The sequence below is a fragment of the Penicillium cosmopolitanum genome, assembly GCF_028827165.1.
Source record: "Penicillium cosmopolitanum strain IBT 29677 chromosome Unknown utg000005l:1.0-4006212.0:1.0-4009387.0, whole genome shotgun sequence".
Taxonomy (NCBI): domain Eukaryota; kingdom Fungi; phylum Ascomycota; class Eurotiomycetes; order Eurotiales; family Aspergillaceae; genus Penicillium; species Penicillium cosmopolitanum.
The window spans coordinates 2,546,371-2,573,274 of NW_026622675.1; the positions used below are offsets into that span (position 1 = coordinate 2,546,371).

A 26,904-nucleotide genomic window follows, 5' to 3' on the forward strand; every position below is an offset into this window, starting at 1 on the left:
ATGAGGTTGAATGACTTGATTATCATATGATCTGGATGGTATTTTTGCCCCGGACACAAATTGCGCGTGCGCTTGTGTTTCTGAGGCAGTTTGAGTATCTGCTCTCGACCCATATCGAGCTTCGGCTTGCTTTTTTTTAACACGCCGGAAGTTTTTCCGTACCGCAGCCTTGATACGTGACCGTTCTCTTTGCTCCTCCGAGCCGCCATCCATCCATGTTGGCTTCGAACCATACCCGTGACACTGGACATGCCTATCGGAGCATTCAATGCATGATGGTGTACCAAGGTCACATTTCTTATGTCGAACATGACATGTCCAACATCCTGCGCGTGGCATGGACTTAGCGCAATTCGACCGAATGAGGCCGTTCGGGCTCCAATATCAGTGCAATTCGCGAAGAAACTCCCTACTATTTCACGTGATTTGCGAGACGTGAGGAAAGAGTCATGCGCTGAAAGCCTATCCACACAGCCGAAGCCGTAGACCAATAAGAAAAAAATTATAAGAACAAGGAACCAAAGTGGTAGAGTCAATATCTGATGCGATGAGCCCAAGTTGGAGTCCTATGGTCACCTGACTGAAATGAAAACTGTTTACAGCACCACAAAAAAGCATTAACAAAACGCCGTCCGACTTCGCCACCACAGCCCACCGAGATTCACGTGCTTCTCGTAACGTCCTGACTAGTTTAATCAAATCTATACATGCAGTTGCGAAGCTATATTATATACCACATTTGGTCACTACAAATGTGCAATATCGGAAGACCCTCATGCATTGATATTAGACATTGGCAGGACCTGCTTGGACCCAAGACCCAACTGTTACGGACCCTACACCATGAGGGGGCACAACTTACTGATGGGCCACCATGAGCCAACCAACACTAAGGGGCATGCATTAGCTCCGGAAGTCATGTTCAAAGGAACGGGCACCCAAGGCACCCCCAAAACTACAGGCTGAGAACACCCAGGAAAAGGCGCAGGAACAGGCATTCTTTATACCGTCACCTATACTACACCAAAAACACATGTAACCGGTAAGGGTCCATATGACCACAGATGGTAGATGGGTATTTCAATCAACAGGTAGATTGTGCCAAGCATAATCTACCACTCTACCATCTATCATGGATACCATTGAGAAGGACTGGATATATAAGAGCACCTCTTTACACACATGTATTTAGTTCTTTGCAATCAATCAATCTAAGTTACTACAGTATACCGTTGGATTGTTCTTCATTTGGTTTCATTTCGGAGCCTTTCCGAATGGTCGTGTTGCCTGTGGCGAGGGCGAATGCAACTGACCTGGCGCCCAGCACGTAGGGAGCATTCCTGCGACAACATCAGTATTCCCATTTCGGCAGAAAAATGGAGGAGGGAAGAAGCATTGTACCATGGTGCAATGGCAAGGACCACACTATATGGTTCCTTGACTATCATGGCATACGAGCCCTCTTCTGCAGTCACGGGAACAAACCTTGAACAGCGGCTTCAATTCTTCCACCAAGGTCCCTTAGAATCTGCACTGTAGCGCTGATGCTGATTTCCATGAACTGAACTCCAGCACCTGTCTCCTTGCTCTGGTAGGAGAGTAATTCCTGTTTTCTACTGAAGAAGAGGTCCGCCGCGCGGAATATGGTGTCCCTTCGGAAGCTGGGCTTTGTTTGAGACCATGAGGGGAAGACGGCCTCGGCTACCTTGATTGAATCAATGACCTGGCTATTTGACGTAGACGAGCTATCCTAGACTTGCTCGCCGGTAGCAGGATCGATAACCTTGAAAGTTGAGGTCGAGGTGACATCTTTGCCGTTAATGATGAAGGGCACAGTGACACTCGCCTGCTCTACTAGATCACTTGTCATGCTCGCGGGCTCTATAGTTCTTTGGTGGGGGAAGCGGTAAGCTGTGTCACCTACATGATATACCAACTATGAAATTCACGCCGGCCCCGTGTGTAAATACTGATTCTTTTCCCTCAGGCATTGGTCTTTCTATTGTATCTTGCCTGGTTCAGACTTCTGCGGCCCGAGTATATATCCTTGGACGTCGGTTGCCTATTCTCCAAGATGCTTCTCAGAGATTAGGAAATACCGTAATCCCTATTGAGTGTGATGTAACCAACCCAGACTCTGTCTCTAGCGCTGTATCCTGTATCGAACGTGATATTGGCTACATCGATGTCTTGATAAACATTTGCGGGCATTCTAGGACCAGACTATAAGGGAGCCAATATTGCAACAACTATCGATGAATTACAGAGAAGTCTACTAAATACCTGGTCTGGTTGGGAGGCTACCTTTGCTGTTAACTTGAGTGCAGTGGTAGGAGTATCAGCTGCTTTCCTGAAACTTTTAGATGAAGGAAATAGAAGACGCGGCTGGCCAGCTGGTAGGTCACCTGCCTAATCAGCCTCGTGTTAGAGAAAAAACAAGCCTTGCTCCTAGTGATACTGTGGATCTGGAGGATAAACGTAGTAGTCAGATTATTACTGTGGCTAGTATCGCAGGATTAAATCAATATATTACTGCGGGATTGTCATATAGTGGCAGTAAAGCAGCGGCCATACTGCTGGCTCATTTGTTGGCCCCATGGGGAATCAGATGCAATGTTATCAACCCAGGAAGTATGGTTTCCCCTAGAAGTCTGGGTCCTTTTGCTTGTCTGATTCTATATTAACACTAGAATATTTTTGCAGTTTATCCATCTGATATGAGTGTCGGCACTAAAGATACTTATAGCTACAATGATGTCCCGGCAGGGCGGAAGGGGGATTTCCAGGACGTTGCCGGAGTTGTTCTCTATCTAATTTGTAAAGCGGGAGCATATGCCAATGGAAACATGCAAATTACCGATGGAGGAAGACTGTCAGTTATGCCTGCCACATACTAGGTCAGAAGATTCAATACGTTCCGGTTCAAAAGTCTCCAATAGTCCAATATGTCTTCTCCTCTACCAAAGATGCCTTGTAAACCCCTGATTTTTGAATACTCCGCTAAGTGTAACGAACCGCATATCGTCGTCTGAGCCACGTGCCCATGTCACGCAATACCTACATCTGTTCATTTGTACCATAGAACCTTCGAGAGGTAAGGGTTCCCTCTAACTTTTCCTCGGCTTTCACCATAAATATGGAAATATCAAGTCGGTAATATCACGCATCTTTTCACTAGATAATTGCTAGTAATCTAGCTCTCTTTGAAGCCTCAATTTCTTTTTCCCAGGTCACATCGATTTTTCCCACACTTTGCTACCACTGAACCAAGTCTCCAAGACAGTTGCGCTAAGAAGAGCATGTTTATCCCAGTCCATATTTACAACAATGAAGTCAGCCATCTTTCCAGGGGCCAATGTCCCTACGCGGTCTTCTGCGAAAACACTCCGAGCGGCACCACCGGTCGCGGCAATGACAGACTCGCAAAGACCCAGACAGAAGTGATCATTTACAGCACCTACGTACTGTGGTTTCCTTGAAGAGCGCCTCGTGGTTGCGACATAGAGCTTATCCATCGGAGCCCAAGGAGATGTAGGGCTATCACTGCCTATAGCCATGAGAGCGCCCGCATCAGCGAATTCGCGATACGCAAATGCCCTTCCACATCGCTCTTTCCCAAGAAGCCGAGGCCATGCTTCAAGGATAGATGGGTCTGCATGGACAGGCTGGATGGAAGCTGTTAACCCCAATGTACCAAGGCGCTTGGAATCTTCTGGTGACGCCAGCTCTAGGTGCTCGATGCGATGGCGTCTTCCTGGAGTAGTATGATTTTCAATTGCATTGATAGCCATATTGATAGCTTCATCTCCAATAGCATGAAGAGCAATTTGCAAACCACTAGCATCTGCTTCCTGGATGACTGGAATCAGATACCTAGGAGCCCATATCGGGGGAGGGGAGCCTAAGCTACCCGAGGAATATGGCTGTGAGAGGTAGGCTGTACATCCATCAATAATTCCGTCACAGATAATCTTCACTCCAACAACCCGCAGATCCGGGCTTGTTTTAGAGTTATATTGCTTTGACAGTTCGAAGGCACGTTTTGTTTGCTTCGAGTTTTCCTCAAAGCTCTCTGTTGGCTTTATAAGCCAGTATGCTGAGAGGCGAATAGGAAGAGTTGGCTCTTCTTCACGAAGAGTAACAAGAGCGTCCCATGCCTCTTCGTCCATTGCCATCTCTATCACACCCGTATATCCTGCGGCATTGTACTCCTGTATAGCAGCCCGAATAGCTTCCATCCTCTCCTGTTTAGGACTTGACATTGCTTGGTATGGCCATATAATAGACATCATGGCGCCTTCATCAAGAACCCCAGATGGATTTCCATCGACATCACGATAGATCTTGCCGCCTGCTGGGTCGGGCTTGCTAGCAACATCGAGTTTCTTCAGAGCTGCAGTATTGCACCAACATGAATGCTGAGTACTATTGTCAATGAAAATCGGCCGCGACGGATCAATGTCGTCTAACATCGCTGCTGTCACGCCGTCTGGCGTCATTGCGTGGAACCAGTTTTTGCAAAGGATGGTCGGAATGTTGGGGTTTGCAACAGCATATTCTCGGATAGTCGATCTTATATCCTCCAGATTTTGGCAGTGTACCAAGTCCAGCTTACGGAGAGACTGGCCCAGAAGAAGAAGATGCATATGGCCATCAATGAAGCCAGGTAGAACGATTTTCTGCTGAAGGTCACGATGCTCAGTATCACGATCCTTGGCTGAAGGCAATAATTCATCGTATGGCCCAATGCTAATGACTTTGCCATCTTGAACTATCATGCTTTCCGCAAAGCTTGGGGTGTCGTGGAGGACCGCATGTTCGGTGGTCAAGATGCGACCATTGTGGAAGAATATGCGGTTTGCCATATCGAGTCGCACGCACATACGTTGTGTTTGTAATGGAAGAATGAATTTGAGCTTGGTTCAGAGATAAATAGAGCTTGGACATCTGAAAACAGGATATGGGAAAGAAGTAGCATTTTAAACATCGTACTATTGATTGATATTTTGAAGTAATCTATGGTGGAGCTCGCTTCTGGCTCGCTTCGAGCTTCCTTCCGAGTTTCATTCCGAGCTTCACTATTCCGTACCGGTAATTTTTCACCCGCCAGAAAAATATTCATGTCGCTCATAGCAGTTATTTGACCGCTGTACTATACCATTTGTAATTGATTCGCCTAGTGCAAACCCTCTGGTCTCATACTCTAAGCAGAAATTGATACCGGAAGAAGCGATCACTTCGGGGTTCTATGCGTATACCCATGAATGTTCCCACTGACGTAAGCTGAGGCTCATGAGAATCGGCCAAGATTCCTAGCAGTCTATTTCACTTAGGCTGTCGGTTGCTCATATTGCCGTTCTGAGCCCCTGTAAAAACAGTGGTGTTTTTTGACTTGATGCATCCCTCCATGCCACAATTTTCATTTAAGTTCTACCAGTCTGGTAGGTCCGAACTTTTCTCTCCCTTATGGTTACCGCGGTGGTTACTATGTATTATAATTCTTACTATCGACCTAGCAAACATGGCGGTCAGAGCTGGTTATATGAAGGTTTCCTTCAAAAGACTAGTTACACCAGACGGTTTTGTTGCACTTTCTACATCACATACTTGTCAATTAAATAACTGCTTTACCCTGGGAGTAGTACACACTAAAACTTGAATTCGGTGGTTATATTTTTGGTCACCACTCATCCCCCAAGGAATGAGTAGAGAAATATTGAAAACTGGCTGCACAAACTTAATTTGCCACGGATGATCCCTAAAGTCTTTTAACGATTTTCACACAATGCGGCTTGCATTGGATCACTCTGAAAATCATTGGCAGGAATTTCAGTTCTCAGAATCTCTCAGAGCCTTCGAGATAGCTTCCATACCACCCAGAAGCTCTTCTCTAGTTGGCCAGCCAAATCCAAGGCGGAAGAAAGCATCCGGCATTTCAAACCAATGTCCAGGACCGACGTATGTCTGGTATTTGTTGAGCAATCGCTTGTAAAAAGCATCGATGCCACCCGCGGGCTCCTTTGTTATCTTTGGAAAGCACACAACGCCACCAACTGGCTCTACCCACTCAATCATCTCCTCCCTTTCAACCCATGATTTAACAAGTTGAAGTCTGGATTCCATCTCTGCGTTTGTCTCCTTCAATAAAGTCTGTTTGCGCGACAACAATTCGCTGGCAATCCATTCATTGATCACACTGCCACTGATGCTAATTTGCTCTTTGGCTGCAAGGAAGGTTGTTTGTAGCTTTTGATCACGTGTGATAATCCATCCGAGTCTGATCCCCGGTACGCCGTATGACTTGGACAGGGAGCTCACACTGATGACATGATCGGCGAGAGATGCAGCCACAGGGAGCTGTGTTCCGTAATGAACATCACGATATGTTTCATCAACAAGGAGAATGCAGTCCTTCTGCTTGGTAAGAGCCACGAGACTATCCAATGCTTGCCTGGAGATCGAAGTGCCAGTTGGATTGTGGGGGCAAGTGATGGATAAAATTTTGGTCTTTGGCGTGATGCAATATTCAAGATAAGAAAGGTCGGGTTGAAAGCCATCATCAAATGTAAGATCAACATAGCTGATCTGACAACCGATTGCTCGTGGGGTCTCGATGTTGGTGGCGTAATTGGGCCGGACCACAACAATATGATCGTCGCTAGACAGCTGAGAAGTGGCGATAATGAAAAGTGCCCCAGCAGCACCACCAGTAATGAGGACATCATCTCTGCTCACGCCAGCATCTGAAGCAATAATATCTCGAAGCTGGGTGCTACCCTGGTGTTCATTGTATAGGAGCGTGAGGTCTGGGATAGTCAGACCCAGAGAGGAGAGAGTTTGATCAGCGATCGAGCTTTCGGAGAGATTGTATTTGATTTTTTCGTAGCCGTACTCCTCCGGCGACTCGATCTCGATTGGCATGCGTTCGTACTTCATTTTGAGTGATAACTCCTGTCAGAGAAAGCAAATATGGTTGGCTCCGTCCTGACAATTAGCGGGCATTACCGCCTTTTATAGGATAGATTTCCGTAGCGTGGGAATATTCATAGAATTTATCTGGGGCAGATTAACCCATTTACGAGTAGTCACCCACCTAACCATTGAATCATGGAGTAGATTAAAATTTAGCAAATCCTGGATATCGTCAAGTATACAGCCGGGCCGGTAGTTGGGCTGATGTGATTGGTTGATTTTGTCTCGGTTCGCCTTTACCCTATTCGGTACGCGTTGCCCTCTTGGCAATTGTGGTCCTTTCTATGTGATGGGGACCTTAACGTCCAATGTTATTCTTGAATGGCTGTATGTTGTGGTTATACTGGGTCTTCGTGGCTCGAAAAAACCAACACCATGATCTATACGAGGCCTTTTTTCACGCCCCGCCCGCCCGAGCCAGATTTCCTCCATAATTCACCAAAAGCGCGACAGAATTTACATCTATTACTTATACAAGTTCTATTATATATACCGATATTCCAATGTTCAAAAGGACGACAGGATACATTCGCGCATAGTATTCGATGAATATTGAACTTGATTGCTTTTAATATGTCTCAACGAACACGCCACGCGCGACAAACAGGTAAAATCTGCTCAAAGCTCAGCGTTACAAGTACCCAATGAATGTTTCCTGATATATTCAGCAGATATTCCAACTATACGCCAATTCATTCTTGAGCTCGCCGAACACCAAAATGATCTAGCGCAAGTCACGGTTACTGAAGAGCTCCTGGCGCAATCACTGATATTCGACCCTAATACAACGGACCATGCCAATGATAACAGCAAGACGCCTCCAACAACTCCCTCCCGTCCAGCACGCTGCCTTTTGGTTTTGGCCGAAAGTGGTATTCCTGTTGGCATGGCAATCTACTTCTACAGTTTTGTCACTTGGCATGGTAAACCTGGGATATATCTCGAGGACTTTTATGTTCGCGCCTCAGAGCGCGGGAAGGGATATGGAAGAGAGTTGATTTCCGCTTTAATTGAGGAACTTCAAGTTGTTGGAGGAGTGCGGCTTGAATGGAGAGTACTCGATTGGAACGAATTAGGGGTTCGGTTCTATAAAGGCATCGGTGCCACGGTCATGAATGGCTGGATGGACATGAAGCTTGAACCCGAAAGGTTTAAAGAAAAGGCTTAGATATAATAACGCTGTATTAAATTAGCAGTATTTTGTCCAAAAAGTCCTTTGGAGTATATCACTTGAGCATCAGGGTTATTAATCGCACTAGAGTAATATAAATTCTGGTCCCGATTAAAACTTTTAAATCGATATAGTATAGCTCTGATCGACAAACATGGCGGGCCCATGGGATAGAAAGTCAAGACTCGGAAAGAATTAGCAATTTTTCGTATTATGAACAAAGTGTACGCAATACGTACAATCTTAAGCCGTATGCATTGCTAGATCCAGACGTACGTACTGGCTAGGTCCTTTGGTTCTTATGATAGTCATATATGCGATCCAGCCAATAGGGTGTTCCACCGGCCCGGGAACTCGACATGATAACCTAAAATGGCAAGGCGATTTCCTTTTCCTGTGGATCGCACCAAGCTCTCATTTTAGCCAATCAAAGAAACAATATTCTGCGTGTTTTTTGACAAGCTGATGCATAATGATGCGGGGTAGTGAAGTAACAGTATATAAAAAAAAGAAGTACAATGATTTTCCAGTATAAAATCTCTCTTTAGTTTGATTAACACGCTACTTCATGGTTCTTTTCGCATAATCACGATTAAAATTCTTCAATCGATAATATCCATACCAACTTCCAGGCCTTCTCTCCCTCTCCGTTCCTTCCTTCTATTGAAACAAGAATTCGACTGAACGCAATATTTGCCAATATGGAAGCGGATAATATCACCTCAGCACCCTTCTCCTCCACAGCTGGAGTTAAAAAGGCCAATGTTCATCACAACGAAAATTCAGGAGTGATAGATCAGGATGATCAAGAGCTTGGCACCTTTGCAGATTTTGAGAAGCAGAAAACTATCGAGGGAGAAGCGAAGTTCCATCGCTTAGGCTGGAAGCGCATGACAGTGATTCTCATTGTTGAAGCCATAGGCTTGGGTACTTTCAGCCTGCCTGCCGCCTTTGCAACACTTGGATTAGTCCCGGGCATTATCTGCTGTATTACTCTGGGATGTGTGGTCATTTATACTGGATATATTGTTGGAAAAGTCCAAATTCTTTACCCGGAAATCAAACATTATGGAGATATTGGCCGCTTGGCGATGGGTCGTTTTGGGGAAGAACTGGTAGGTATATTGTATGTGCTCCAGCTCACTCTTATGACAGCATCCTATTGTCTCACGGGTACGATTGCTTTCAATATCTTGAGTGACAATGGGGCTTGTGATATGGTTTTCGGTCTAATAACGGCTATTATATTATTTCTTCTTGCCCTGATGCCATCTTTTACTGAAGCTGCCATATTAGGCTATATTGATCTAGCATCGGTGATGATTGTGATTGGTATTGCTATTATTGGTTCTGGAGTGCACGCCACACACCTGCCAAGTGGTATTTACGCCGTGGATTGGTCAATATGGCCACCCAGTGATACTACTTTCAAAGATGCGATGGTAGCAATCTGTAACATTATGTTTGCCTACAGCTTCTGCATGTTCATAACCCCATTTATGTCTGAGATGCATACCCCAACAGATTACGTGAAGTCTATCTGGTGGCTAGGTATAATCGAAATGGTGGTGTATACACTCATTGGTGCTCTCATTTTTGTTTTTGTTGGCGCGGATGTCCAAAGTCCATCCTTGCTCTCATTACAGGGACTGCTTCCAAAGATAGCATTTGGATTTGCACTTCCTCTCATATTCATCTCAGGGGCGATTGGTAACACAGTGACTGCCCGATACATTCATTCTCGACTTTTCAAGGACTCCGTCATTCGCTTCATCAACACTCCAATGGGATGGCTTACTTGGATTATGGTTCTGGCTACAGCTACTGTTGTTGCCTGGATTGTGGCTGAAGCTATCCCGTTCTTCGACGACCTCCTTGCTATTAGCTCAGCCGCTCTTATATCTGGATTTGTCCTCTACTTTCCGGCTGCAATCTGGTTTATCCTTATTTGCAAGGGAGAATGGTACGAGAGAGAGAATTACATACATGCCATTGCTTGTGGCTCTATTTTTGGCGCCGGATTGCTTGTACTTGGAGGGGGACGTATGCCAGTGTCCAAGACATCGTTAGTAACCCCCCCTCCAACCAAAATCTATCTTATTCAGTAAATTACTCACATATTTGAAGCTACATAATTACGCTACTGGTGCTGTCGGATCATCATTCTCTTGTTAGTTTCAAGGTTTAAATAAATCAAGGTGGCTATAGGTTCAGACATTTCAGTTCATTTTCACAGTTGTCCATCATAAGGGCAGGCCAAAAATGGGAAGGATGATTGACCATGATAGGCGACGATAGGGCTCAAATTCATGTCAAGAAGCATTTTCGTGGCAGGATTTTGCTATTGAGTAAACATAAATACAAGTTCACTAGCAACTCAAATGATCCATGGATTGTGTAAATTTCCAAGGTTCTCTAGGTACCTTTCAGTTCAAGTTAAGAGCTTGGAACTTGAACCAAAGCTGTCACGAAAATTGAGAACCTTGAAATTCCAAGCTTCAAGAGTAGTAGATAATATGATGGTGCCCCATATATATTCTAAGACATTGGGAAACGCTGGAAGACTCGGAATATGTTCCAAGGTTTGCGAAAGGGTAATTCATGAAAGACCCCCGAGGTCCCTAGCGCAAGCCAAATGCGCAGGCATATCACTCCCCTATTGGCCCGGTTTTAGCTAAGTGGGTGTAACAAGCGAGCTGCGCACCCAATCACCTTTTCGTGTCCTACTGCGTTTATGTATCTCATATCCACCACTATGCCCACAATTCACGTTAGACCAAGCTAAGACTCTCTTGAGAGGGAGGTTTGGCTATCACCAGGTATTCAGACTATCTAGAAAAAAGAAACTATGTTTATTCGAGAGACAGTACATCGCTTTAATATGCCTGAGTCTACCCCCAACGTATGTAACTGCATAGGAATACAAATCGCGCTGAATAGTGTCTAAACTGTTTTAAATAAACCCAGATTGAAGAGTTTCTACCCCAACAGCAAATATTATCCTAAGATCTATGTAAAGCAGCCCCGACATAAGCCTATGTACAAGAAATAAAGAATGATATAGAGAGGGTGTGCATAATTTGATCCAAAAGGAGATTTTTAACCGAAGGAGCAGACGGAGGGGGGAGCTTAATGCACGTGGAACGACCACAAGAAATCAAGAGAGTGAAGCCAGCTCCTTTCCTTCACGAATTAAAAATTGACAATAACCTTGAGACGAAGCGGGAAAGGAACAACTGTGACTGGATACGTCATGGCGTGATTACTAGTGACGAATCGGGATATTCAAAATATCTGGAAGGAAATTACTGTAACGGACCATCACCGTGTGGGACTACCTTTTCTCCTGCGCCCTCGATTACCTATTGTCAAACAAGAGAGGACAAATTTGAAGTATCAGAAAATTCAAATAACTGAAAGACTTCAACTGCAATTGCCATGGGTAAGAAAAAGCTTCGAAGTGCGAGGATTCAGTCATAATGTATATAAAATTAACTTAGCTATAGTTCAATTTGCTATAGCCCGACTTTAATATTTGAAACCCCATAAGATTAATAAGACTCATAACTCAAGAGGACGCGCAGTTATAGTGGGATTTTATAATAACTCATAGTGGATAAACAGCTGTGCCGCGGTCATTTAAAAACTTGGTGTCCAGAATAATGTTCCCTGCGCTAAAAACTTAGATAAGCAACCGAGCAACCCTTTTTGGGAAGTTCTTCCAGAAGAGATAAAGCGCGAGAATAACAGGGGCGGCGAGGTACTGTTGGAAGAAGTAACTGGGACTGGGAGATGACCCATGTGGCTGATAAGAACATGTTAGATTGTGCCAGTTAGCAAGAAATTAAGGCGACATACCCAGACGGAAACAGAAAGTGGCAGCCAGGCACAGAATATTAAGGGTCAAGCCAACATAACTTCCTAAAACACCAAATGGAGTCCTGTAAGGTAGATCATTGATTGAGCGTCCCTGAAACACCCACGCTCTTCGGAGCCTGATGTGGCGAAGACAGATACTGCCCCAGACGAAGAAGTAGCTGAGACCGATCAAACTGAGCAACCAGTTGAAAACCGTGGATTCCTCAGAGCTCTCACCAATGAAGGCAAGTAGACCAAAAAGAACCTGAAGAATAACGGCATATACTGGGCGACCCTTCTTATATACATGAGAGAAGAGTTTAGGACCCATGCCTCGCTCAGACAGAGCTTGTAGCGTTCGAGTAGAACCAAAAGTGCAAGAATTGGCCACACTTATAACAGAGAATGTGATGACTGCGTTGAATATTGATTGAAGAACAGGAATACCACTGTCAATAATGGCGATGACGAAAGGCGAGTCCTTGGTGTCGGAATTCGATGCATTTAGCAAACATACCTGAAATTACTTATGCGGTGACAGATTCAGACAGGTTTTTGGATAATTTCTTATCGGATTGACTCCCTAGACTAGCTTTTAACATCTTCTATAATGAAAATGATTTCATATGTCACTGTTCACGGCGGGATTGTGATATCAATTGGTAACTGTAATGGTGACTAAGGGGCCGGGTAGTGACCGGATCAGGCAAGTTGATAGAGAAAACTGCTGTTTTTTATTGTAACAAAAAAACTAATTCTTAAAGATTCTTCAGGGAATCGGGCAATTATCGTCTGATTTATAGAACAAAGAGTCCGGGTACATGCCGCTTGATTGCATCATGTCAACCTCCCATTTCATCCGGTGCTTTTTTTTAAAAAAAAAAATCAAAAAATCAAAAGCTCAAAGATACTATTTTATGGCTGGAGTGAGAATGTGCCATATCGATTTTCCCTACACGCCAAGCCAATTTTAGAAAAAGGACAACATTAAGTAAGAAACAGCAAGCAATGCACAAGTCCAAAGAAATCCAATGCACAAAGTACGTCAGACCTACTACAGTAATATGATCCTAGCTAGTATAACCTCGGTTGACACGAGCATCGGAAATGCGGGTATCAAACGCCGACACCAACACCAATACACAAAAGCAAACCAAACTCGGTCCGTGCAAACGGATCAATGGAAAGAACGATCTCGGAAAAATAACAAAAAATTACAACCCGAGAAATAAAAACACAATTTAATCAAAAGAAATACCATAAGTGACGACAATCGCCAAGTCAATTTGAAAGAAAGGGCCGATATACGGTGCTGGCTGGGCAAGACCCGAGATCGGATGAATGTGCTGGCAGCCATCAACATTCCCCAGCCCCAGTCGGACATACCCCGTAGAAAAAGAGACAGATAATTGGAAGGAAGAGTCCCGTCCAGTCCGCTCTACGGTATGACTTGGGAAAGGCCCGGGCCCGGACTCGGACGGGGTCCGGAACGGTCCTGTCTGTCCTGTCCGGGTGGTGGTCGGCTATGTAGTTTTCGTGGGATGTTCATTTTCGGAGTCCGGGGGTGGTACTCCGGGGGTTGGGTTCTGGGGTGAAGTGAAGTGGAGAGAAAACAGACAGGGAGAAATTAATGAATTGAATTGAGAGAACAGTTTTTTGTTTTGTTAATTGATTCTATAACTCTGTTTATTTTAAGAATGTAAGAGAAAACGTCCAGGCAAAACTACAAAGAAAAAATGGAAAGGAAAAAAAAAGGAGACGGATTCAAGTGTCCAGACACATTGGGCCAATAAGATTGTCGTGAATTCACGATTGCAAATGTATTCAAAGGGTATCGGGTCTGCTTGTGGCAGGTTGATGGAATTAAGAATGTGTGTAGGTGAATGTTTGTGTAAGGGTGGAATGGAATGGAACCATTGGTATGGCACTTCCTCCGCTTAGTCTAAATACGCGCCGCTGCACTGCACTGCACTGCATAGTAGAAGGGTATCTCAAACCTTCTCTAGTGCTTAGCGGTGACAGCCTCGCCGGTCAGCTTCTCGACAGCCTCCTTAGCCCTGTGTAACAATATTGATTAGTCCTCGGTTTCACATGAAAGTTTGTCAGGGGGGATTGGGGGAACGTACATATCACCAAGAGCAACCATGCAGACAGTCTGCCAGATACCCAGACCAATACGGGGCGCAACACCACGGTAAAGACCGCGAAGACCATTGTTCTCGTAGATGTACTTGGCAGTCTTGCCAACAGTCAGATTCTTAGGACGATTGGGATCCTCAGTCTTGCTCTGCATCTCGACACGAATAACCTCAATAGGCTGATTCCAAGCGGAAAGACCACCACCCAGACTGGAGGCGAGGATCTTCTCCCAAGCGGACAGCTTCGTGCCATCCTCCTTGCCAGTAGCCTTACGGATAGCAGACTCAGCCAGACGGGAGAGACCGAAACGGGATCCCCAGTTAGTAGTCTGACGAATGGCGACGGCGTTGACACCACGGTTGATACCACGGATACCCTCCTTGCGGTAGATATCCATGAAGGTAGCGAAGGTGCCGGTGGGCTTGACGCCCGAGGCGGCCATCTTGTGCTTGGTGATCTCGACGGTCTTCATGCAGGTGCAGAATCCCATAGTAGCGTAGGCTTGGGCAACACCACCGGCCATACCACCGCTGATTCCACCGACGAAGTCACCGGCGCCCAGGCGGCGTGCCTGGTACTCGGCTTCGGAGGCGACGAACAGGAGGACTGCACCCTTGGTGGATGCCTCAATCCAGGCCCACGGAATGAGTCCTTGGTAGTCTAGTTCGGGTATTCGGGTTAGTTTGATTTGGTTCACATGCGTGGTGATTGGGTTTGCGTGGGTCTCCACAGTAGACACTAGGTGCGTGCATCGGAGGAAGAAGGGGGGGGGAAGGGAGGGTATCATCACGTACAACCGAGGATGCCACCACGGCCCCAAATCCGACCCATAGCACCGGCGAAGCTGTCGCCCCGGTTGGCGGCCATGGTTGTCTTGATCACTTCCAACGGCTAGAGAGAAGGGGAGGGAATGTCAGCATGGTGTACTCGATTGTTTGGGGGAGGGTGATCCTGTGTTGATTGACAGGGTGGAGACACGGGGAGGAGAGCTCCCTGTGATCAATGACAATGACAATAGCAATAACAATAACGTACCTGTCCCAACGAGGTGACCTCGAACATGTTCAATCCAGCACCCAACAACAGGTTGCTGAACTTGACGGGCTTCTTCTCGAGCTCAGGCGCGGCGGCCTTGACCGGTGCGGTAGACATCTTCAGAATGGGGAGTTGCGCTGAAAGGGGCCCTGACCAAGGGATATATGGGGCTTCGTCGCCTTTTAAAGGGAAAGAAGGGGAGAGGGGAGAAGGGAGGAATAGAAATCGAAATCGGAGGTAGTGTAGTGAGCAAAAGAGGAAAAGGAAAGGCCAATTGTCTTATAGGGGGAGTCAGCTGAGGCGGAGAGGGAAGGTACCAAAGTATCGAGTACCTGGAGGAGTCCCGTGATCCACTCATGCCGGCGGGTACTGAGTACCTTCCATACTGTCCGTAGTTAACTACTGTGTCTACTGTGGCCATACTCCATACTTTGCTGTAGTTATCTGACCAGCCTCAGGCAGGCAATTTCAATTCCCGAGATCCCCCAGGGTATTTCTGAATTCTCCGTACTTCGGAATTTGGACATTCTGGATAGCTCCGGTTGGTTTGATGCTACCGTATTGCCATTCATATTATTATTCCGATTTCTATAATTTCTATACTATAAATACTGCCGAAGTTCATTTCATTCCCTCTCCTTTTTCCCTGCATTGTTTATTTTGGCATTGGGTGGGTCGGTGAGAAGGTTGAGCCTCCCAACAATTCACGTGTGCTCGATTCTACTTGGGTAGCCGTCAGACCATTCCTAATCTGCGCCCGCACAGGCACTCTGCATCCTGCATGCATGCATGGCGGACTAGATCGCTCTCAACAGCAGATATCTCAGCAGATATCTGACTACACTACACTTTTACACCCAAAGGAAAAAAGTACTAATTACGCAGAATACCAAAGACAATTTGCGTGACCAAATATCATGTTGGGAGGAAGTGCTGTTACAAGGCCCGCTCGAACCGGTCAAGTCCTATATCATACAACATGAAAACCACAATCACAAAAAATAAGAAGAAATAATACAGTCTAGCTCAGAATCCTCCCCCCCAATTATTACCATTTTACCATTTACCGGTGGTGTTGCATTTAGAGCTTAGCACCAACCAGCTTGGCGTAGGCCTCAGTGCTGAAGGACTTGGGGCGCTCAATGGGCATACCGAGAGCACGGTCAATGATCAGCTGGGGCAGGACACCCAGGGCGCGGGAAACACCGAACAGGACGGTGTAGTAGTTGGCCTCAGTCAGACCGTAGTACTGGAGGAGGACACCGGAGTGGGCATCGACGTTGGGGAAGGGGTTCTTGGTCTTGCCGTGCTCGGTCAGGACACCGGGGGCGATCTTGTAGACCTGGCTGACCAGCTTGAACATGGGGTCATCGGGCAGCATGCGGAGAGCGAACTCGCGCTGGGAGACGTAACGGGGGTCAGTCTTGCGGAGGACGGCGTGGCCGTAACCGGGGACGACACGGCCGGCGTTCAGGGTGGACCAGAGGTAGTCGGTGATGGACTTGTCGCTCAGGTCGTTGCCGACGGCCTTCTTCATCTCGGTGAGCCAGTTCAGGACCTCCTGGTTAGCCAGACCGTGCAGGGGACCGGCCAGACCCTGGAGACCGGCGGAGAGGGAGAGCATGGGGGAGCTCAGGGCACTGCCGACCAGGTGGGTGGTGTGGGCAGAGACGTTACCACCCTCGTGGTCGGTGTGGATGGTCAGGTACAGACGCATCAGCTCAACAAAGTCCTTGTTGTCGGCGAAGCCGAGCTGGTTGGCCAAGTTGAAGGAGTAATCCTTGTCCTTCTGGATAGCGGCAACCTTGCCATCCTTGTAGACGTTGCGGTAGATCTTAGCGGCGATGGTGGGCAGCTTGGCGATCAGGTCCATGGAGTCCTCGAAGGTGTAGCTCCAGTACTCCTTCTTGTTGATACCCTTGGCGTAGGCCTTGGCGAAAGCGGACTCGTGCTCGAGAGCGGTAACAGCCAGGGAGAACTGGGCCATGGGGTGGAGGGTGCTGGGGCAGCGGTCGATGAGCTCCTCAATGAACTTGGGGACGTCGGAGCGGGCAGCCCACTCAGCAGACAGGTCGCGAACCTGCTGCTCGGAGGGGACCTCGCCAGTCAGCAGAAGCCAGAACAGACCCTCGGGAAGGGGCTCCTGGCCACCGGGGGCCTTGGGGAGGAGCTTCTGGACCTCGGGGATCTAGAGAGGAGAGATGTAAGCGAGTCTGGTCGATAGAATTGGTCTTTCAGAGATCTTCAAAACTTACGGTCTTTCCACGGAAACGGATACCCTCCTCAGAGTCGAGGACGGAACCCTGGGAAAAAAAAAGCATGGTTAGCGGACTTTTCTTAGCGCGCCAGGGCTCTGCTCCCGGATTGCGACTTACCTCCCAGACGAGGGACTTGATGCCACGGGCACCACCGTAGACCTGGTCGAGGGTGACCTCACCAACAACCTTGTTGCCATAGTCCCTGTGATTGCGTCAGTGATGATGCTCAATGGATTTCGGGGGGGAAGGGAATGTAGGATTGCGCGCGGTGGACGTACTTGCGGAGCTTCTTGACCTTCTCAATCTCGGCAGGCAGGCCATCGGCGAAGGTCTCCTTGAGGGACTGTAGAATTGATTAGTATGTCAATTGAGATGCAAGCTGGAAGGAGGACCAAATTACCTTAGCCTTGGAGGAGTAGCAGCGCGCGCCGTTCAGGGCAGCAGTCTGAACGGGCTTCGCGACAGAGGACCGCAGAGCGGAGGTACCAATGCGAAGAGAAGCCATAACGACTTTTTGTGAAAAAGAAAGGGGTATAATGGATGGAAGGGAAAGAGGTGAGGTATGAACACAAGGGGGGAAAGAAGAAGAAGAAAAGAAATATCCGGGAGGAGCTCCCTGGATTTTTCTGGCCGCATTTTTCCATCTGACCGTAACAGCCGGTAATACAGTATTGATCGAAGTGGGTGCTTTGTGTGTGCGGGTGGGACTTTGATCTGCGTAATTAACGCTCCCAACGGTAACGCCGAGTACGGCTTTCGGTCTGCCGGCAGATCTCTTTGGTCCGACCAGTTCCGTAGGGGTAGCCTTTGAGGACAGATCAGAGTACGGAGTACAGAATACAAAATACGGAGTAGGGAGTGGGTGCACGGATGTGGGAACCATCAGATACTACAATATATGCTGATCAAATATAGTTGTAATTATACTTTAATATGCTGGTGCATACTACGTACTCGTAGTATCTATATCCGAATCTCTCTAACTGAATAGATCTGATTAGGTAGAGTCTACGCAGCATCTGTATACCCAGATACAGTGACGTCGATAGTTGTCATCTCCCGTGTCGCCATCCGGATGCCCGAGTGGATAACCCTCGGCATCGCGCACGGAGTAGAGTTTGTCCTGGTGCCTCGGTCTGGGCATCTGACCCCGTGGAGTATTGTGTACGGAGTACAACGAGTAAATATGAATTGTAGTTTGTACTTGTCTTGTCTTGTATGGAGTATTCTGTCTGAAATATGGATGAAAACACTTCTTGTCTAACGCCATGCTCAAGATCTCCCCGTTACTAGCCGGCTGATTGCTGAATATGTTCACCGAGATCGGGATGTCGACGGGCGGAAGGAAGGGGCAGAACGGAGGCTAAAACAGCTTAGGTTTGGGGATGGAAGGGACAGATGGCTCGCGGAAATACAATATCATCGGCCCCATCTTGCCGGGATATCCACTCTGGCCTGAGACTGTGAGCTCCGTAGCCGGGGGAACCACCTGCTAATAGTGGATGTGTGGGAGTGAAAGTGGATGGGGGTATACGGTGTGCAGTAAAGACCAGAGATGTACTCTAGTCATGTGACCAATATATCACATGACTGGTCACATGATGGCGATTCTTCACCCCACGTGACCACCCCAATCCAGTTAGCGCTGAGAAATCTGCCCAGTGCCAGTTAGGCCTTGTACCTTCCCCTTCCACCTGGAAGAATCCTCTCCCTTTCATCCTCCTCTCATCCAACCGACCCTCCTCCTCGCCATCCACGGATTCTCTATACCTTGTAAATCCGTCCCTTGTCTTGCTTCTGGATCTCACGGCAGTGCGCCTTTAGGTTGTACCTCTCGTACTCTTTCGTACTCGGCCAGCCTTCTTATCCTGGATTCTCCCTAATCGCTAGGCTGTATCCCCAGCTGTAGGCGGCAGTTCTCTGGTTCGACAGTGAATACGCTCGTGCTGTAGTGAAGAGTCACCGTCCGCTATAAAACATATTGTGTCTCAAGAGATAAGGATTTTTACTATAATCTCCCCTGAGCTGAGAGTTTCCTGGAGTTCTATCAGTCTCGGGATTAATTTGTCGTGATTGTTCTTCGAAAGTAGCCACGGGACTCGACCAAAGAGCTTCTTGCCTCGTTTGCACTCTCTACTCCTACATCACACCACACCTCACACCTCACTCTATCATACACACACTCTCTCTCACTTTCGCACCTCCTATCTCTTCTTCTCCGAACATCAGTTCTCCCATATTTAGAGTGCGGAACTCATCTCAAGCTATCGAAAAACAAACACTCCTGCTTGCCCAGCATGTCCTCGGCCGTAGCTGAGCTGGAGAATTATCTCCAGTCGATGCTGGCCCTCAAGGCCCCCGGCGTATCGGGCTCCAAAATCCACAGCATCACCACTCTGTGTACCGCCAACGTACAGGTATGAATTCTCTGCTTTATTCTCATCCTGTCACCCCATCCGTCGACCCCAGAGACTAACCATATCCTCGCAGAATGAATCCGTTCTTATTCAAAAGATCTACACACACTTCAAGAAGGCACCGGGCACCCACAAACTGGGAGTACTCTATGTCGTAGACTCCGTAACCCGGCAATGGGTAGAAGCTGCACGAAAGGCCGGTCAGCCTCCTGGGAGCTCTGCTCCTGATGGAACATTCGCCGCAGGCGTCAACCGTGTCACTGAACTCCTGCCTGTTCTAATGGGTGATATCATAAACACTGCTCCTCAAGATCAAAAGGTACGCTAGACATGCATCTATCCAGCCCAGCGGGGCAACCATTTGGGGGCCAATTGTAATGGCCGTATATTCGAACTCCCAAACCGGACATCACTTTTCGAGGATTGTTCCAAATTGGCCCTGTCATTGCTGGCTACTGCTGGCTGCTCTTTTATTTTTCATGATTTATGAACCGTATGACTTACGTATTTTTTTATTTCGAACTTATAGGAAAAGATCAAGAAGCTGATTGATATCTGGGAGCGCGGATACACATTCCCAGCCCCAATGCTCAACTCATTTCGCGAGAAGCTGAATACTCCTCAGCAGCGTAAGTTTACACCTCGGCTTCCGCATCCCGTAATCATATCTGATTTGTTTGCTCGCGACACAGCTGTGGCATCCACCACCCCGAAGGATCTCCCGCCCGGGCGCCAATCCTCTTGGAGGCGTAACCATGCCATCTCAACCTCCCAACGGTGGCGCCGCCCCGGATACTTCGAGTATCTTGAAGGCGCTCGCGGACATGGCCAAGCAGAACACTGCGGCGCCAGCGGCCCCCGCGGCCCCGGCCATGGCAAACCCTCTTGCTGCACTGAACCCTGCTGCTGCAATCCCGCCCCCCGTCTCGTCCGCCGATCCATCCCAGTCCGCTGCGAACCCATATGCAGCTGCCGGTGCGATGGCGAACCCATTCGCTGCCTTTGGCCAGAACCCGAACATGCCTCAGCCGCAAAGTCAAAGCCAGACACCCAACCCACTCCCGGCTCAGAACCCCTTGGCCGCCATGCTCCCTGCAGGTACTGCCATGCCGCCCATGGGGGATGGCAATGCTCTGTCCCAGCAGCTTCAGCTTCTGCAACTTTTGGCTGCGCAGGGTATTCCCCAGGATCAGTGGGGTACTGCCCTCCAAATCATCAGCATGACCAACAGCATGCCTGGTGGTGGTCCGATCCCTGGCCAGATGCCTGGCTTCCCTCCCATGCCCGGTCAGGCCGCAGGTGGTTGGGGCGATGCTCAGGGTCATAATGATCGCGACAGAGAGCGTGACTACAACCGTTCCCCTCAGGGATACCGCCGTCGTTCTCGTTCTCCCGGCTGGGACCGCCGTCGTGATACCTCCCCTCCCCGTCGTCGCAACAGCCCTGTTTACGATGAATACCATGCAGACTCCCCAGGACGTCGGGGCGATCCTCGCGATGGTCGTGGTGGCCGTGGTGGCCGTGGTGGCAACGATTACCGCCAGCGCAGCCCTGCTGGGCGGAGACGCCGATCCCCCTCACCCCAGCGCAAGGACCCCAACCTTCCACCTCCCGGACCTAAGCTCATCGAGTGGGACTACTCAATCGGACAAGGTAGCATAAAAGTTCTTAGCCGAACTCTCTTTGTTGGCGGTGTCACCATTCCGGAGGCTCAATTGCGCGCACTCTTCAGCAAGTTTGGCATTGTTCAAACCTGCATTGTTAACATCGACAAGCGCCATGCATTCATTAAGATGATCAGCCGCCCAGATGCGATCGCAGCCCGCGACGGTATGGAATCATACCGCCAAGGAGAGATGCAGCTGCGAACCCGTTGGGGTGTCGGCTTCGGTCCCGTGACTGCAGCGACTACCAAACCGGTGTTAGCATCATCCCCATCGACCGACTGACCGAGGCTGATCGCAAGTGGATGCTCAACGCCGAGTACGGTGGAACCGGAGGCCGGGCTATCGAGCCTGGCATGGTTGTCGAGGAGCCGGATATCGAAATCGGCGCTGGTGTTTCTTCAAAGGCAATCAGCCGACGCATCGCGACTGACACTGGCGGCAAGCGAGGCCCTGTCTCCTCCCGCACCAACCCCAACCCCGACAACCGCTTTGGCGGTGGTGGCGGTGGTGGTGGTGGAGGTGGCGGCGGCGGCGGTGGCCGTCGCCAGGACCGTGATGCTTTCGGTGGTGGTCAATACGGAGGCCAGGGCGAGCAGGATATGTCAAACATGAACAACCCTGCCGTTGCCCCCGCAGTCCCCGCCTACGGTTTCAACTTCGCCAGCATGCCCATGCTGCCTCCCGGATTCATGATGGGCGGTGCGCAAGCCGGCGGCATGCCTACCACTCAACCTCCTCCACCGGGTCAGGGCAACTAAATCACCGCACCGCACTGCACCGCACTGCGCTGCGTACGACATGTCCTGCTTCCTCCTTCTCTTCTTCTTCTTCATCATCATCTTTGACGACTTCCATTTCTCTCTTCGTCCGGAAGGTCTTTTCCACTTTTCCAATTCCTTCCCTTCTATTATGTCTTCTTATCACAGTTTCTGCATCTGGACCCTTCAGCTTACCTAGTTGAAGGAAACCCTACTGGCGTTTTGACAGGTTGAAAGGATCTCGTTTCGTTTAACCGTTTCGGAAAAAAGGGGGGAGGCTTTTTTTTTTTTTCTTTTCCTCTAGTACTGATTTCTTTCTTTTTCGTTTCTCTTGCCTCGTCTCGTTTGCACTTGCGCTTGCGCTTGTGCTTTTCTTTATTCTCTTCTACTTCACACATGTAACAACCTGCATAGTTTCTCATTGCGGCCAGTAGGCGACATAATGAAGCGATCCTCCCGTCCTGTGGGCGTGGGGATGGACCATAACACACTTGAACACATGTATTATTGTTGAAGTAACGTTTCTTACGAAGTTTCCTTAATTACTTAAAAGTCACTTGAACTTTCAAGGTTGGGCTAGGCACTTGATTGTTTGTAGTGAGCTTCTGTTTCCAAAATAGCTTGAGTCCTTTACTCGAGTTTTTTATATTTTCCCTGGGCTCTCTTATTTTGTTTTGTTTGTTTGTGCGAATGATTTGTTAGCTCCAATGCTGTTTTGAATTATACAATTTCAATGAATGGCGAATCCATTTCCAATATCCGTAGGCAGCCTCGGGTTTGTAGGTAGCTTACCTAGCCCTGGCTTGCCTAGCTGTATCGTAGTCTCCTTTTTATAGGTACCTAAGGCCGGATGCACACAAAAAGCTTAGCTCGCACCGAAGCTCTCTTTTCTTCTTGTCTCCTTGAACTTAATTCTTCATTAGGTTTACTGTATATAGGACCCTGCCTCGTAGTCTGGCTGACCTTTAAATTAAAGACCAGTTCGTCACTATAGATTACTACACTATAGATTACTGTTTTTGGCCTTGAATTCAACCTAAGATAGGGTAATGTAGAGGGGCATACAATATATCATGATCCACTACCCTAGCTATTGGTGTCTGTCCGCACGTCTACGTTGGTATCGCAGAGCGGTTCTCCCTTCAGGACACTGACAAGTGTCCGAGGGGTTTGTTAGAGCTGACAGTTGTCATCAACACATGGTTGTTCGGGAAGACACTATAGGATTAATATAATTAGGCCATACTCAACGTAGGGTATATAATCATACCTTATTTCCACAGCCACCGCAGTTATTGGGGTCTGTCCTTAACACTGCGCAGACACCACTGCAGTCCACACCTTCGGTACACAGACAAGTGCCCGAAAAGCATGAACGATCAGGCAAACACTATAAATTAGTACCAATTAGGCCATATTCAAAGTAGGGTAGAGAGAGAATCATACGGTAATTCCGCAACCACCGCAGTTGGTACTATCTGTCTTAAAATTTGGACAGGCATTGTTGCAGAGCGGTACTCCATTAGGGCACTTACAAGCTCCGGAGGAGCATGTTGAGCCAGACGGGCACTATCGAGTTAGATCGAGTTAGCATCTATCAAGTTATTAATCGAAGCAAGGTAGAGAATTATACATTAATTCCGCAGCCACCGCAGTTGGTACTATCGGTCTGAAAATTTGGACAAGCATTGTTGCAGAGCGGTACTCCATTAGGGCACTTACAAGCTCCGGAGGAGCATGTTGAGCCAGACGGGCACTATCGAATTAGCATCTATCAAGTTATTAATCGAAGCAAGGTAGAGAATTATACATTAATTCCGCAACCACCGCAGTTGGTACTATCTGTCTGAAAATTTGGACAGGCATTGTTGCAGAGCGGTACTCCATTAGGGCACTGACAAGCTCCGGAGGAGCATGATAACCCTGCTAGACACTAGCATGAAGTCAGCCTAGAGCGACGCTAATATGAAGGGAACCCCATAGATCATATGACCTACAGCTTTATTGCACTGCCCACAATTTTTGAGGTCGGTACTAGTATCTTTGCAAGCTCCATTGCACAATTGCTGGGACGAAGATGTTTTGAATGGGCCACAGATGTAACACGGCCCTTGTCCACGCAAAGCTGGGAGCACACAGGTGATAGCTGGGTTCGGGTAATTTTGAAGACACCATGTAGTGCACTCAGCAAGCTTGATCAAAGGACTTTGACACCAAACAGGGGAGACTAGATGTGTTCAATATATCGGCTGGACTAGCGGACTGCTTCGGTAATTGTCTTACCTAGTGCAAGAAGAAGAAGGATTGTTCCTCTGGCCATTTTTGATTTCAACTTGACGATGTACACTGATGCAGAAATAGCATTCAATATCGTTTTTAGTCCACCTAGCCATCTACCGTGACGGCAAGAATATGTTAACATTTATAGATACTAGTACTGTGTGACATAGATCTGACGTCCTTGACTCGGTGTAAATTTAATGAAATATATTGTACCAAGTGGTTTCTAATTATTCAAGAGAACCATGTCAGGTGGCGCTGTTTTTACCAAATAAATGGGCTAATGGTCTAGGCTCGACCATTTAGATCAAAACTTGGACCTCGACCAGTGCTACATAGAAATAAGGTTTTTTAACTATCTGGGCCGAGTCTATTGGTCAGCCGAGCTAGTCGTAGTAACATCCCGCATCCCGCATCCCGCACCCCGGTTTTCATGATGCATGTGGTAATTTCTCTAGAATTCTGATCTCTATGATTTCCGAACAAAAGAGGGTGGTTTGAAATATCTACCTTCTATATCAAAAACTTCTTATAAACGATAAGAAAAAGATCGCCCACTTTAGATCCTGTATACAGTAATATTCGAAATCAGATTTACCTCTACACTCTTATACTTTTATTCCCTCGTTACGATAGGTGGGTCATTTTTATAATACCGTAATCATTTTTGGAATTTAATAGAATCTTTCTTGCAAAGAAACCAAGCAAGGGGTCGATCCTAACAATCTGGCAAGATTCCCTCCTCCCTAACTTCATTTTCCTTTCTTTTTGGCCTCCCCACCACAAGCAGCCTTCGCTCAAAAACAATCCTTTGACATCAAATAGAAGGCTGTATTGTTTACATAGAGAACTACCCCTGGTAGATATTTTTTTTTCTAATGGCTACTGTTATTTACTCGTTTCCATTGGTTGCTGTTGTTAGGAAGCTGATATGGACCTATCAAGGGCTACCCTCGGTTGTGAATATAAACACAGAGCCCAGACTACGATAAGTTTATCTCTCAACCTGGCGCGCCCGGACCCTGGAAACACAACTCACAATACGCTCCAACTCCTGGATACTATATTAGTCCATACAAAACACAATCTAATTACAGTCCCTCTATCAGTTACTGAGAATCAGTCCCAACTTCATACCCTGAGGTTACTCTAATTATCTGAATAGGAGGAAGGAAGAGTTTACAACCAGGATCTACCGACCTATATCTACTATTGTAAGAATTCGTAACTGTACATGACTCGGACGTGCGGAGCTTCGGAGTTCTTCGCAGCTGGAAAAAAAAGACAGCTTGCAATCCAGAATTCAGAAGCCTTCGGCGTCCGGAATATGCCGAGCGCGCTGCGGCGTTAAGATAACTCCGACGGAGAATCTTCTTTGAATTAAAAGAGTTGCGAAATTGTGTCTTCCAAAGCAAACATCCTCCTCTGATTCTCATTCACTATGGCTGGTCGTATCCTCCTTACTCTCGTTGCATTGACAACGTCGATCGGTGGATATCTCGCCGACTGGAATGAAACTCATGTTTTCAACCCCCGATGGCCCCCTCACGCGAAATTCCATAATGGACAAACTATGTCTATGGGCATGGTTCTCGGTCTTACGACTCTGTACTTCTTGTATCGACCAAAACCTCAGTCTCTGTTTGCATCACCTCCTGCCGTTCAACAGATATTTGAAAGAGACTCCCTCGCTACAGGGGCATGGCTAGCAAGCCTCTATTGGATTACTCAATTGAGTGCCCTATTTTATCCCGGTTCAAAGGCCATGGATCCCGAATTCGGTGACGGGCATCCTCAGGTCTACATTTGTGGAATACTACTCACTATGGTGGGGATCGGAACCTGGTTGGAGATGGGGAAATTGAACAGGAACACAGAATCGAAAAGGAAGTGAGGTCAAATTTACTGTATCTGACTCGGGATAGGATATTTCCCAAGCCAGGTGCTCATTTGCTAAGGGATATTTACATTTTTCTATATATTGAAGAGCGGCGAAAGCTCTAAGAAGTCGGACTAGACAGGTCAAGGTACATGAAAAGAATTTCAAGAATCCTGTTGCTTAGGGAGAGGGGTGGAGTGGTATCGATGTATAGCAGTGTCCTGTAATTTACATAGGACATGGTCCCACCTGCGTCATGTAAAATACAGTTTATATTCTAGGAACAAGGGGATCGACGAATATACACTATCAGGGTTAGCGTGCTTCAGATTAGGGGTTGGGAGTTAAAATCGAAGAGTGTGAAGGTAAATCTGATTTCGAATATTACTGTAAGTTTGGTAAGACCAAGAAATATACTAGTAGTATGACTTTGGCTAACTGTGCCCGAATCAGTAAATCGGCTGTATAAT

At 47.5% G+C, this 26,904-nt stretch overlaps 10 protein-coding genes across 10 annotated transcripts; 5 read left to right on the forward strand and 5 right to left on the reverse strand.

Moving 5' to 3' along the window:
- Window positions 1-1,219: 1,219 nt before the first annotated feature.
- Window positions 1,220-1,870, reverse strand: N7509_003958 (Vanillin dehydrogenase; the record flags this gene model as incomplete). The annotated part of the gene is made up of 4 exons (XM_056628595.1): window positions 1,220-1,340; window positions 1,402-1,441; window positions 1,486-1,705; window positions 1,757-1,870. The coding sequence occupies 4 exons, from the start codon at window positions 1,868-1,870 to the stop codon at window positions 1,220-1,222; spliced, it is 495 nt and encodes a 164-aa protein (XP_056491329.1).
- Window positions 1,871-1,938: 68 nt separating this feature from the next.
- Window positions 1,939-2,897, forward strand: N7509_003959 (SDR family oxidoreductase; the record flags this gene model as incomplete). The annotated part of the gene is made up of 4 exons (XM_056628596.1): window positions 1,939-2,167; window positions 2,217-2,396; window positions 2,431-2,667; window positions 2,704-2,897. The coding sequence occupies 4 exons, from the start codon at window positions 1,939-1,941 to the stop codon at window positions 2,895-2,897; spliced, it is 840 nt and encodes a 279-aa protein (XP_056491330.1).
- Window positions 2,898-3,230: 333 nt separating this feature from the next.
- Window positions 3,231-4,865, reverse strand: N7509_003960 (amidohydrolase; the record flags this gene model as incomplete). The annotated part of the gene is made up of 1 exon (XM_056628597.1): window positions 3,231-4,865. The coding sequence occupies one exon, from the start codon at window positions 4,863-4,865 to the stop codon at window positions 3,231-3,233; it is 1,635 nt and encodes a 544-aa protein (XP_056491331.1).
- Window positions 4,866-5,829: 964 nt separating this feature from the next.
- N7509_003961 (pyridoxal phosphate-dependent aminotransferase) lies at window positions 5,830-6,936 on the reverse strand (the record flags this gene model as incomplete). The annotated part of the gene is made up of 1 exon (XM_056628598.1): window positions 5,830-6,936. The coding sequence occupies one exon, from the start codon at window positions 6,934-6,936 to the stop codon at window positions 5,830-5,832; it is 1,107 nt and encodes a 368-aa protein (XP_056491332.1).
- Window positions 6,937-7,545: 609 nt separating this feature from the next.
- Window positions 7,546-8,140, forward strand: N7509_003962 (GNAT family N-acetyltransferase; the record flags this gene model as incomplete). Its single annotated transcript, XM_056628599.1, has 2 exons — window positions 7,546-7,579; window positions 7,644-8,140. 2 exons carry the CDS (start codon window positions 7,546-7,548, stop codon window positions 8,138-8,140), a joined length of 531 nt encoding a protein of 176 aa, XP_056491333.1.
- A 704-nt stretch (window positions 8,141-8,844) lies between these two features.
- On the forward strand, window positions 8,845-10,251 carry N7509_003963 (uncharacterized protein; the record flags this gene model as incomplete). Its single annotated transcript, XM_056628600.1, has 1 exon — window positions 8,845-10,251. The coding sequence occupies one exon, from the start codon at window positions 8,845-8,847 to the stop codon at window positions 10,249-10,251; it is 1,407 nt and encodes a 468-aa protein (XP_056491334.1).
- A 3,824-nt stretch (window positions 10,252-14,075) lies between these two features.
- N7509_003964 (putative mitochondrial DNA replication protein (Yhm2)) lies at window positions 14,076-15,292 on the reverse strand (the record flags this gene model as incomplete). The annotated part of the gene is made up of 3 exons (XM_056628601.1): window positions 14,076-14,800; window positions 14,935-15,031; window positions 15,176-15,292. The coding sequence occupies 3 exons, from the start codon at window positions 15,290-15,292 to the stop codon at window positions 14,076-14,078; spliced, it is 939 nt and encodes a 312-aa protein (XP_056491335.1).
- Window positions 15,293-16,256: 964 nt separating this feature from the next.
- Window positions 16,257-17,938, reverse strand: cit1 (citrate (Si)-synthase CIT1; the record flags this gene model as incomplete). The annotated part of the gene is made up of 5 exons (XM_056628602.1): window positions 16,257-17,363; window positions 17,431-17,478; window positions 17,551-17,635; window positions 17,712-17,776; window positions 17,834-17,938. 5 exons carry the CDS (start codon window positions 17,936-17,938, stop codon window positions 16,257-16,259), a joined length of 1,410 nt encoding a protein of 469 aa, XP_056491336.1.
- Window positions 17,939-19,730: 1,792 nt separating this feature from the next.
- N7509_003966 (Nrd1 complex RNA-binding subunit) lies at window positions 19,731-22,275 on the forward strand (the record flags this gene model as incomplete). The annotated part of the gene is made up of 5 exons (XM_056628603.1): window positions 19,731-19,850; window positions 19,924-20,169; window positions 20,380-20,483; window positions 20,566-21,769; window positions 21,817-22,275. The coding sequence occupies 5 exons, from the start codon at window positions 19,731-19,733 to the stop codon at window positions 22,273-22,275; spliced, it is 2,133 nt and encodes a 710-aa protein (XP_056491337.1).
- Window positions 22,276-25,996: 3,721 nt separating this feature from the next.
- Window positions 25,997-26,449, forward strand: N7509_003967 (uncharacterized protein; the record flags this gene model as incomplete). The annotated part of the gene is made up of 1 exon (XM_056628604.1): window positions 25,997-26,449. One exon carries the CDS (start codon window positions 25,997-25,999, stop codon window positions 26,447-26,449), a length of 453 nt encoding a protein of 150 aa, XP_056491338.1.
- Between the last annotated feature and the right edge of the window lie 455 nt (window positions 26,450-26,904).